The 13,136-nt window shown below is 38.1% G+C and overlaps 1 protein-coding gene across 3 annotated transcripts in view; it reads left to right on the top strand.

The window, feature by feature from the left end:
* The window catches only part of COL19A1 (collagen type XIX alpha 1 chain), a 553,058-nt gene that overhangs the window by 530,264 nt on the left and 9,658 nt on the right, over positions 1-13,136 (top strand). For all 3 annotated transcript variants that reach the window (XM_072142184.1, XM_072142183.1, XM_072142182.1), the window contains one exon: positions 9,664-9,741. In XM_072142184.1, coding sequence (XP_071998285.1) covers positions 9,664-9,741 — 78 coding nt within the window. The remainder of the gene's footprint in view (positions 1-9,663; positions 9,742-13,136) is intronic.

Raw genomic sequence — 13,136 nt, 5'->3', positions numbered from 1 at the left:
GAAGATATGTATCAAGAAAAAGAAAGTTCAAGTATAGATTCAGGTATGTATGATACTAGAGATGTCATATCGTTCTATTTAAATAAATGGGTGTCCTTAACCAAGCCTACTTTGCTTGTTTATGATGAGGTTTGAAATATAGCTGTTGGCCATTTTATGTCCAAGTTAAACTCAAAATTTTGCAAGGCTTACAAAATTGCTAGAGGAAGACACCGAGCAAAAACGCGTGACCTCTTCCACTGGCATACTTATCTTGAGAACCACCAAATAGAGGGTGATCTTGAGCAAAGAATCCTAATCTTTTACATCCATAATCAGTTGCCCTATGAACAACTGAACATTAATTCAACCATAGTCATGAAGGGTTTATAAGTGATACTGTATGTGAAAAAAAAGCAGTGAGGAGCAAAATTACTTATAGTCCAGAATATGATTAGGAGGATGAAGCCTTGAAGACTTTCTAGGGCCAGAGCGGTACCATAGATAAATGTCAATAGGTAGATACAAATAGGTTAGCTCACCCAATCACCCGTAGCCTGTTATCCTCCAATCCATCTTTTTGGTGGTGCAGGCTGCCAAATCCTTGACACACACAATCCAGAATGTAAAAAAATGTGGCAGGTTTGCGGTACTCTTAGAACCATGCTGGTACTTGTTGCAATAAAACAAATCCTTTATTTAACGCTGCATTTTAGCATGGTTCCTATATAGCTGCGGGATCCAAATGTCAGGTTGTTGGCTAAGTAAATGTCACATTATTTTCCATATACTTATTTTTACTTGGTTCCTGTTGTATTGTTTGGAAGAGTTTATTTTCTCATGAAATGTGGGCAAGCAGTGTGACAAAGTACATAACCAAAACTAAACACATTTTATCACCTCAAGGTCAGGATTTAAAAACAAAAGCAGCATGCATTCTTTATATGTAAATGCAGCCTATGTATACTATACAGAGGAAGAAAATTGTGTTTTTGGCTACAAACAAATTAATCTCTTCTGCGATTGCCTACTCCTCTAGTTTTGCTTGTTATCTGTATCACATTCTCTTGAATTATTAAATACTCACAAGGAAAATCAAATCCATATTTTTCAAAAGTTGTGACAATAGCTTGTAATTGTATTTTTCTAAACAAATGATCTTTCCACAATATGCTATACTTTTAATAGACAAGCATGTAAAAATATATATTGGATTGTGTAGCATCAAATAGGAAAACAGTTACAATGTTGAAGTGGATGTGAATAATGTTCATCCAAGGAAATATGCAAAGGACTATGAAATACCAAAAATTTTCAGAGGCAAAGATCTACAATACGAGACCTGTGTTTTGTTCCCCTACCACATTGGAGTTTTTTTCTCTTTCACATTGACTCCACCATTTGTAGCTTCTGTTAAAAATTCTGAAATGTTTAAAAAAATAATAAAAGAAAAGAAAATGTTATACAATTTTCCAATATACTTTCTTTCACAATTCCTCATGGTTTTCTAGATCTCTGCTTGCTGTCCTACTATAGAAAGCTTCTATGTTAACTTCCACTGCATCCATGAGGCACTAACTGTTAGTATCACATGTCTCTGATTACTCTCTGTGATCATATTGGCTTGTGCACCTGTGTGACATCACATGACGATGGACAGATTTCTATCAATTGGAAGTAACATAGAAGCTTTCTATAGCAGGACAGCAAGCAGAGATCAAGAAAACTGTAAGGAATTGATGCAGAAAGTATATTGGAAATTGTATAACTAGTCCTTTTACAAACCATATCAATCATTTTCTGAAAGTGGTCAACCCCTTTAAGTTGAGTAGTAGTAGTTTAAACTACTAAAGTTTTTCATTGATCTACATCCCTACCTCTACTTCTACTATAAGCAGTAAAGAAGCTGCACTGTTGTAGTGTTCAGCCACTGTTCTCCCCCTCAGTTTTTTATGCTGCTCTCACAACCACTATGCAATGTCAGGTTATGTCCTGTCAGTTCCTAGCCTTAACTACACTGTTTAAGTTGCAGCTGTTAGTCCAAGTATCTTTAGTGACCTTAAAAGATTTATTCCATTGCCAGCAGTTGGCACTTGTCCGGACATGCCCTTTGCCAGTAACTCATGTAACAGTTAAATGTATATATATATATATATATATATATATATATATGAAAATGAAAATTAAGAAATTCATAATAATACATGATATTCCTTTTACTTTCATAGTTGATTCTGTTTACATTTTCACTCTAGATTTATTAATAAATGTGTGCTTTTACAATATTGGTTACCGGTGTGCAAATCATAAGATGGTGTTCATTTTCTAGCATGTTGTTTTGTATTTTATATTCTTAATCCAACAGTGTAAGAATGTACTGTTAATAATGATCTACTCAGGGCCAGCCCCAGATTTCAGAGACAGAGCCTCAGTGGGCCCATTTGCAGGGAACTCACATGGCAGAATTAAAAATCCCTGTAACAACCCCCTTATGATTATTTTATGTAAAGCCCCCACATGGTTATTTTATATAACTACCCCCCTCACCCCCATGGATTCCTTATGTACAGCCTTATGTGGGCCCCCTCAGCAGCCTTGGCCCCCTGCACTTGCCAGTCAGTGTAAAGGACATCTATCACTAGATCAAGGATTGTAAACAAGCACTTTGATATACTGGCATGTGCCCTGTCTAGCAGGATCTGCTCTTTTTTTAGCTTCTTTTTTTAAAGGCTTTTACAATTATGCAAGTTAGCACTTTTTTTAAAAAGAGCAGCAGATCGTGCCAGAGGGGGCAAACATCAGTATGTCTGAATGTTTGATTTATAATCCTTGATCTGGTGATAATACCCTTTAAATGTTTTACTATGAGTAGTGTAGCTTAATGAATGGGAAAAGAATATTAAATGTGTGTTGAACTTGCTGTTTTGTTTTAAAGAAATTCTTGCCTAAAATGAAGTGTATATCTCCGATTCAATAAATAAAGTTTGAATGCTTTGATGTAACTGGTTTCCTGGATGTTCATGCATTTAGTCAAATCTATTTAGCAAATTATGTTATTTATTAAGTTTGCTGCTGTACAGCTCACAACTCAAAGTGCAAACCCAAAAGGTACATTCATTACTATGGCTACAGAAAATTAGGGGTCTCCAGACACATCCATTGGTGCTTAACTCAGGGGAATAAATCAATTAAATCAGAAGAAAAACTCATCTATGCCTAGTTTATATTTTCCCAATTTAGATTTAGTAGTTTCAGTAAAAACTCAGGAGGGCCATCGAACATTAGAAAGTGTTTGCATTCAATATATTGATACAATTATCTATCCTATAGAATGATTACTAAATACATACAGTAAATTCTGTGGCCTAGTATGCAGTCAGAACCACTAGTGTATACAGGGCCAGATTTAGGTTGGTGGGGCCCCCCACTGAATGTAGCCCAGACAGTGGTACACATTGATATTCTAAATTATCATTAATATTCTAAACTTTCTCATACTTACATGTTGGCCTATCTGCTGGCCTAACAGGCACAGTGGCAGTAGTACCACTAGACTTAGTTCCTACGCCAGCCCCGCACACCACTACTTCTCTGAAAGTTCTCTATCCTTCTCTCACAGATTTAGCCAAGTGATCTGTGAGGAAGTAAACCTAACATTGACTGGCTAGGACTTGTCTGGCAAGTAGTTCAGCCAACCAGTGTTAAGTACTAAGGGGGGTATCAGGTGTCAATCTGCATGAGCACAGCTCCTGAAAAGCACACTGAATGCAGAATGCGATTGAGTGTAACTGGGTCGGTACTGAATCACTGTAGTAGCTAGAAAGCAGGCGCATGTGCAGCGCATGCACTGCTGCTGCCCATCACTCCTAGAGACAGCCAGCTCACAGCTCACATATGTTTCTGGTGGGAACCCCATTATGCGTAAGGTAGTGGTGGCCGGGGGCATGCACCACTGGAGCCCTCCCTATAATTTGTCCCTGAGTGTATAGTTTCTCACACTTATTTTGACAACAGTTTTATGCCCCATGAGTGCAGGATGGGAAAGTATTGAATCTATAAAGCAGGCATTGGAGGATACTGCTACAAGATAGATACCAAATCTGCAAATATTTAATGTCTATGGTGTGCTATGTATGAGTTACCCAGGCAAGCTACTTTTAGGCATATATCCACATTCAGCAGATTTAGCAGAAAGTATATAGTGTTGTTTGTTTCTGTTGCATCTGCATGGATTTCTTTAAACCTTAGTTTTCATCTAAGGGTCTCTAAAATTTTGTCAACAACCCTGCTGAGTATAAATTCAATCTCCCAAGCTTCATTAAAGGGTTTAACCTAAATAATAAAAATCATCACTCACCAGTCTCTGCATACATAACATGTTACCACATTACCAATAATGGGGCCCACGAGTGCTGTGGGCAATAAAATGGTGTCTGGGAATAAAATTAGTATTCTCTTTATTCTATGTTTTGCTGTAGTTGATAATATGTACTGGAGAATGTATTGTGGAAATGCAGCTGCTGTAAATGCGATATTGTGGCTGCATTGTGTATGCATATAAAAACATGGTCAATTTCTGTACACAGTGATGTAAACTGCCAACTTCAGCATGATATTGGGGAGTATGTGGTTGTGGCTTATAACCTGCACGAGCTTCCATCGTGATAAGATAATCAGATTTACACGTTTAGCATGCTTGCATCAGGCACGGTTGTATTACTGTAAATAGCAGGAATGTAGATATTCTTCAGACATTAGCACTTGTCTTAGATCGTCAATATCCAAGCTTTCTTCTTCCCTGGTAGAGTCACACTGGGAATGCAGGCTATGCTGCTGCGGGCTTCACTTGACAGAAATCTGCCAGAGCACATTTTAGTTCAAGTTACATGAATTGACTGCACCGCATGGTCACTCACAGTCTTTCACTTTCAATTTTTATCTATTCACTGAGCAAGTGCTCCAAAGGCCTGAAACTTTACTTTTTTATTTGGGGGGAAAAAAAAGATTTATGGAGACCTGAATTTCAGTAACAAGATGTGATGTTTTAAAGATTTCTAAACTGGGAAAAATGTGACATGAATTGACTGCTTGGATTACGAGGTCACTTTGTGGTTGCAGAATAAATGCTGTGACAGTACTTTAAGGGAATACATTAAACAATAATAATATAATACACGTGTGTCAAAAATAGCCCTATTAGGACTACCAAGGCTGTAACTAACCTCCACATGCGATTAGAATGAAAGGGGACACACATCATGGTGAATTGATGTTAAGATTGCAGTTTCCTTTTGAGCTTTTGTGTGTTGATACCCAATGTTGATCTGGATCTGGATCGGATCAATCATCAGTGATTTCTCCTCAGAGAGTCCATACCTACCTTCCGTTTGATGTCCGATGTCTTATGAACATTAAAAGAAATGTAAAAATTTTAAAGTACAAATTTTTTAAAATACTTGAAAGCTTTAGAAAGCCTTAGCAAACTGAAATTATAAGTAGAAAGGTTATGGTGAGAGTTACTAACATAATAAAACTGTACTTACCGCTCACCTGTCACCCTACATGGATGTTCCTAGTCCCTGCTGCACTGCACCTCCTGGGTGTCTGCTGACACAACAGGAAACTCTAGGTGAAGATGATCACAGGTCACTGCTCCAACCACTGAGTGGCCTCCTCTAGTGTTTTCTGTGGTGTGAGGAAACAGGTAGAAAGCGCAGTTCGGCAAGAATCCAAGAGTTATATATTCTTTCTGTTCATTAAAGTTGACCATTTTAGTTGACTATGCTCTTGAGAAAACTTTATAGTTGAAACCAGAAAAAAACAAGAATTGTTTTACTATTTGAAAGTTTCATTTAGTGTATCTAAAAATAATAATTAATACTATATGATTCAGCTGTTACCATAATTACTGAATATTCACCCACAATTTCTTCCTACAAACTTATGTCTAATTAATGAAACTAAAATTAAATCCTTGCTGCATTTCCTTTAACAGTGGTCCAAACAGACTACAAGTCACTGCTAGTACCTGCAGATACAGAAATGATGTGCCATGAGTTAACCTCAACATATTTTCACTAAGAGCAATCAGTTTTTTGCTCTAGTTGTATTGAGGTATCAAAGAGCTGGTATCAAGGACTACCTCATTAAACTCTGCCACCAGTTCATCTGTAAGGACATAAAAAGAACTTGCACCTATAGACTTAGTCATTGTGATAATAGATAAAACTAGTTTTGCTTCTTTCCCTGTCATTTTAAGCATTTTGTTTTCTGAAGGTTGTAAAATGAACCATCCTTTCTTACCTCCACCTTAGACTTGTGTTTCATGTGATTTTGTATAAAAACAGCTTTGTGAGATGAAATAAATTAATGGATAATTCTCACTTTTAAGTTAATCTTTAGTATCGGCACATTTAGAGAAAGTGTGTACTGCAGCGTGTTTTACTTCCGTTTATTTCTTTATTTCACACAGGTTTGAACACTTCCAAAAAACTTTTTTTAAAACATTACCCCCTTATATTTATTTGGTATTTTATATTGCTTTGTTGCCTTTTTTTGCTTTTTATGTTCCAGGGGTATGTCAAAGCCCCATTTGTGTGCACCCGCTTTTCTTCCGCTTTTGCTGTTGCTGTCTCTTTTTTGATGCATTAGAGTAATTTGTGACTTATACAAACCCAACTTTGCTTCTTGGCTTCCTCCCTTTCTATCCTGTGATATTCCATCTCTCATTATGGGAGAGTTTCACATCACTATTTACACTCCCATCTTCCCTCCCGCCTCTCAGCTTTTATCACTAACTACCTCTGTAGGACTCTATAGCTCTCTTAGTTTCTATCTTCAATAATACTTTTTTCCACTCTCAGACCATAAGCTTCTCTTTTTAACAGCTAATAGTTTCTCTCCTTTAAAGAATATGCCCACTTATCAAACAAACCAGAACGCACATGCCATTAATATTCATCATCTCACAGAAACATTGCAGTCATCATTATCCCCTATCGCATCCTTCACCTGTCCTAACTTGGCTACTAACCACAACAATTTTCCACCCTCAGACCAAACATCTCCACATAGACATCAGCAACCTTGGTACACACCCCAAACTTGTTTCCTTTGGCAGTATCCTAGGAGTTGCAAACTTCTGTGGAGAAAATACTGAAGATCAGTACACATTTTTCAATATAAATTTATGTTCAGAACCTATAACTCTGCCCTTCACCTAGTTAAACATGAACACCAATCTAATATCTTCTATCCCTAATAATCCTAGAAGGCTCCCTTCACTCCTTACCAACACAAAAAGGTGCACACCTGGCCTTTGGGTGGAGGACCTGGCCCACTGTTTGCTCTGTTCCTTTAAGCCATTCATAGAGGAAGAAGTGTCCGGGCTCCTCTCCACCTCTTGCCCTGCTACATGCATCCCCATACCCCATCCCCTCACATCTTGGGTAGTCTCTCCCCACAGCAGTCACTTCTCACCTCACTAAATTCTTTAACCTCTCTCTTTCTTCTGGTGTGTTTCCCTCTTCTTTCAGACAAGCTGTTGTAACTCCATTAATAAAAAAAAAATTTCCTCGGATCTGTCTAGTGCTGTTAACTACCAACCAGCCTCTAATATTAGTTATCCAATATCCCCTTACCCCCGTTAATCTCTCTGCTAACTGACTTCTTGATGGCCTACAATTTGATTTCCACACTGTGCACCCCACTGAAACTTCTCTTTCTAAAGTCTCCAACTATCTTAGTGCTAAATCTAAAGGTGACTCTTTCCTAATTCTTCTTCATAATTCTTCTCTTTCATACTATGGACCACCAGCTCCTCCGCAGGATGCTTCATATTGGCCTGAAAGACAATGTACTCTCTTTTTTTTCCTCTCCTTCTCTGGATCTCTCTCACCCCTCCTCCTCTTACTGATGGGGCTCTTCAAAGCTCAATACTAGGTCATCTTCTCTTTTCACTCTACAGAGCCCCATTGGACAAACCATCAGATTTGGTTTTTAGTATCATCTTTATGCTGATATTACCCAACTATAAAATTCTGCATATAACATCCCCCTACATTATGCAGGACAGCAGTGATTGTATCTCTGCTGTTTCTAACATCATGTTTCCACTTACTAACTGACCCAACCCTGAACTCTCCACTTCTTGTTTTTCCACCATCTACTAACCAACCCAATACTGACATGTTCATTTCTGTCTGTGGCATCAGACTATCCCTACCTTCCCTACCTCATCTCAATCTATCACCCAACCTATGCTCTTCAATCTTCCAGTGATCTTAGATTATTGTCTTCTTTAATTCAAACCTACCCTGCACGTCTCCAGGACTTCTCCTGAGCAGTACTGATTCTCTGGAATGCTCTATGCAGGACTATCAGAATAATACCCAACCACCATAGCTTCAAACATGCTGTTATAACCAATAGCTTCAGACAGACCTATGAATTCCTTAGTCATCTATTGTCACTCATTTTTCAATATCTTTATATACTGTAGCAGCAAATCCCCTCCTATGAATCTGTAGTGTAAACAACATACAGTTTCATAAGGCTTATCAGCATATGGAGAGGAGGCAGCCACTGCAGCAGTGAGGTAGTATGAGAGGAATAGCAAAGAAACTACTGCATATAACTCTACTGCAAGTAGTTGTTTCACATCCCAAGAGCTATTAATTTGTAAAAAATAAAAAAACCTTTACAGTTACTCTTTAAGTTTAGAAAAAATGGTATTTGAAGAATGGGGTACATTTATTAATGATTTTGTCTTTGTTGATTAAATTAATCTCAGGATTTTTTCTTTTGATACTGTCTTAACAGATTTACAGAGCGTCAGTGCCACAAAACCCTCAGCTTTCCGAAAATCACAATTTTTTCTCTTTCTGCACTTCTAGTTACTCAACAATTTTATATAACTCTAGGCGCACAAGCATACCAAGAAAATGCAAGTCTACCAACTTCTAGACCCCTTTTTGAATGTGGTTCATCTTATGGGGGGGGGCAAATAAATTAAAGGGGTGTGTCACAATATAAAATCACAGTGCAAAACACTGCTAAATTCGGGTGCCAAAAACACCACCATAAATAATTAATGGTCCCCAATATATCCGTATATGTAAATCATAAATAAAGTGGGTGAATACTTTTTAATAGGCACTGTACCATAAGCTGAAAATACATGACTATAAGCATTGTATTGTGCACTGTTGTACTAGTAAGATTTTATATGTTTTATGGTTGCAGATGTCGTAATATATTTATGTTACAGTATTTTGTCAGTTTTGTTATTACAAGTTTATTGTTTGCATAACATTGGCCATGAAATATATGAGTAATAATACAGCAATAAACACACAAGGAAAACCTTATGTGTGTAAAGTATAATATTATGTTGCTCCCTGAAGACTTTTAACATTCAGTATAAATTGGCACTTTATGATGACCAGTGTTGCTAAAAGGTTAAATTATAAAGCATAGTGCAATACTCAGCTTCTTAAATGTTATTGCTTTGTTTGTATGTCAGTCATTCAATCATTGGATATTGCTGCTTTCCATTTATTTTATTTACTGTCTCTTACTTTCTATTGTTGGCATCCAGTTGCATTGCATTTATATGGAAGCAGTTAAAGAGGCATTCTGTGCACATTTGGTGTTCATGTATTATTTGTTTCTTCTTTTTAATAGGTTTACGAGGACAGAAAGGTGAAAGAGGTGAATTTGGAATTGGTCTTCCAGGGAGTCCAGGCCCCACAGGGCCTACAGGTAATCACTTCCCATTGCCTTCTGTGTTTTTCTGTATTTCTTTACTAAAATAGTTCTGTTGGCCTCTCTTAAGTGATGTTTTATTATGTGAGTCAGATATTTCAAGGAATGTGAACAAATCTAGTTCATTTATTTTAATGAAATTTATCTAAAATCAATAGTATTTTACTTATTCTATTAGGAATTAAACCATACATGAATTAAATTTGTTTATTAAAAAGGATATATATTAAAAAGGATATAAATCAAGTTATGCAGAGTTAGGCTACATCCACATGGACTTACACCCAAGATGCAATGATAGGACATGTTCTATCTTTTCCCCGTGTACGCAGTGGCGTACGTGTGCGGCACTGTATTGCCATCTATGGGAACATACGTGACCCCAAGCTTGCGGCTGTTCATACGTCCCACGGGTGGTCATCTGAATGTAGCCTTAGCTGGTAAATGGCTGTTCATGAACAACGTGCTGATGGAAAAACCTTAGCTGTAACACCATGTTATAGTGGTTAAAGGGGTTGTGTCACCATAGCAGAAAGACATATTCTAGCTCAGTGCACTGTAAGCTATAATTTCACCATTTACTGTTATTAGAAAATATGCAGTCTTACTGAGCTATTCTGCTGTAAGGTGACTGCTGGCTCCCCCTGCTGGTAGCTGTGTCCCGTCCTGCCTGCCTTCTCCCCTGGTCGAGTCTGCGCAGAAGGAATCACCTTCTGCTCGTCTGTTTACATATCTGACTGCAGATTCCTCCACTGCCTCAGACTGAAGGAGACCAGCTGACAGGGAGCAGCCAATGGGAGTGAAGGGGATGGGCCGAATGAGCTGTGCCGCCGAGTGCAGTGTGGTCTGTACTGAATGTCTCAGTGATAACATCAGGCTCCACCAGTGCAAACAGGGGCACATTAACCCCTTAACGCTCTGCGCCGTAGCTCTACGGCGCAGAGGTATAAGGGATGTATGAAGAGGGCTCACGGGCTGAGTCCTCTTCATACAAAGGTGGGGGTTTTTGCATAATGCATAAAACCCCCACCGCTAATAACCGCGGTCGGTGCTAGCACCGATCGCGGCTATTAACCCCCCCGTTGCCGCCGCCATCTTTTTATCGATCGCCACGCCCCGAACGTCATCGGGGGGCGGCGATCGGTTGCCATGGTAGCCTCGTGTCTTCTTTTGACACGAGGCTATCTGGCAGCTGCAGATTCGTTACAATGAGCCAGTGGCTCATTGTAATGAATGTGCTGCAAAAATGCCATATATTGCAATACAGAAGTATTGCAGTATATGGTAGGAGCGAACTGACCATCTAGGGTTAATGTACCCTAGATGGTCTAAAAGATAGTGAAAAAAAAAGAAAAAAAAAAGTTTAAAAAATAAAAAAAATTAATAAAATATTAAAAGTTCAAATCACCCCCCTTTCCCTAGAACGGATATAAAACATAATAAACAGTAAAAATCACAAACATATTAGGTATCGCCGCCTCCCAAAATGCCCGATCTATCAAAATATAAAAACGGTTACAGGCGGCGGTGACCTCCGAGGCAGGAAATGGCGCCCAAATGTCCGAAATGCGACTTTTACACCTTTTTACATAACATAAAAAATGAAATAAAAAATGATCAAAATGTCGAACAGACCTCAAAATGGTAGCAATGAAAACGTTGCCTCATTTCGCAAAAAATGACCCCTCACACATCTCCGTGCGCCAAAGTATGAAAAAGTTATTAGCCTCAGAAGATGGCAAAAAAATTTTTTTCTTTTTGTACACATTCGTTTAATTTTTGAAAATGTATTAAAACACAATAAAACCTGTATAAATTTGGTATCACCACGATCACACCGAACCAAAGAATAAAGTAGGCGTGTTATTTGGAGCGAAGAGTGAAAGTCGTAAAAACTGAGCCCACATGCGTTTTTTTTTCAATTTTTCCACATTTGGAATTTTTTTTCAGCTTCGCAGTACACGGCATGTTAAAATAAATAACATTACGGAAAAGTAAAATTTGTTACGCACAAAATAAGCCCTCACACAGGTCTGTACACGGAAAAATGAAAAAGTTATGGATTTTTGAAGTTGGAGAGCGAGAAATGAGACGAAAAACCCTCCGTCCTTAAGGGGTTAAAGGTAAATACACCCAGGAATACAGAGGGTCCATCCAGATCACAGACTGCCCCTAACATGGCTGTAGATCTAACATATTACAGTGTAGCAGCCCTTCCCTTCCCCTCCCCATGTAGCCACCATTAGTCAAAACAAGTAAAGGAGCTGAGCCCTGACCTCACTTCATCTCACACATGTCCTGCAACCCTCCTCCTATAAGTCCTGACTACTGAGCATCCCTCTCTACTACCCTGCTGTCCTACAAAGAACCCCTGTCCCTGACTAGCAGGAGACCATCCATCTATCTATCTATCTATATATCTATCTATCTATCTATCTATCTATCTATCTATCTATCTATCTATCTATCTATCTATCCATCTCCTATATCTATCTATCTATCTATCTATCTATCTATCTATCTATCTATCTATCTATCTATCTATCTATCTATCCATCCATCTCCTATATCTATCTATCTATCTATCTATCTATCTATCTATCTATCTGTCTATCTTCTATCTATCTCCTATATCTATCCATCTGTCTATCTTCTATCTATCTATCTATCTATCTATCTATCTATCTATCTCATATCTATCTCCTATATCTATCTATCTATCTATCTATCTATCTATCTATCTACCCATCCATCTTCTATATCTATCTATCTATCTATCTATCTATCTCATATCTATCTATCTGTCTGTCTGTCTGTCTGTCTGTCTATCTGTCTGTCTATCTCCTATATCTATCTACCCATCTCCTATATCTATCTATCTATTTATCTATCTCATATCTATCTATCTATGCATCTAACCTATGAATCTGAGGCACGGGGGAATCCTGGTAACACCCCATAGAACCCTTCAGGCTCATTAACATCATTTTAAAAGTTGATATTAGAAGGAAGGAGGCCATGGATGACAAATATAAGAAGATACCACAGTCCCGGTGCCTGGATCTATGAGTAATGTCTATGGTTTATCAGGATGGATTAAGATGGTAGATGGTAGTGGAATCTCCTATCATTACCTATTCTGATTTCCTATTCACACACGTTTGGTATCATTATACAGACACAGGCACTCTCCACCTTCAAAAATCCATAACTTTTTAATTTTTCTGTGTACAGATCTGTGTGATGGCTTATTTTTCTGTGTACTGCCAGAATTCCAAATGTGGTGAAATTAGAAAAAAAAATGCACCACTTTTGCATTTGCCTCACTTTCTTGAGGGGTCCGTTTTTACGACTTTCACTGTGCGCTCCAAATAACACCTCCTCTTTATTCC

The sequence above is a fragment of the Engystomops pustulosus genome, chromosome 3 (assembly GCF_040894005.1).
Source record: "Engystomops pustulosus chromosome 3, aEngPut4.maternal, whole genome shotgun sequence".
Taxonomy (NCBI): Eukaryota; Metazoa; Chordata; class Amphibia; order Anura; family Leptodactylidae; genus Engystomops; species Engystomops pustulosus.
Note: the sequence above shows the minus strand (reverse complement) of the source record. Positions and strands in the feature narration are given on the sequence as shown.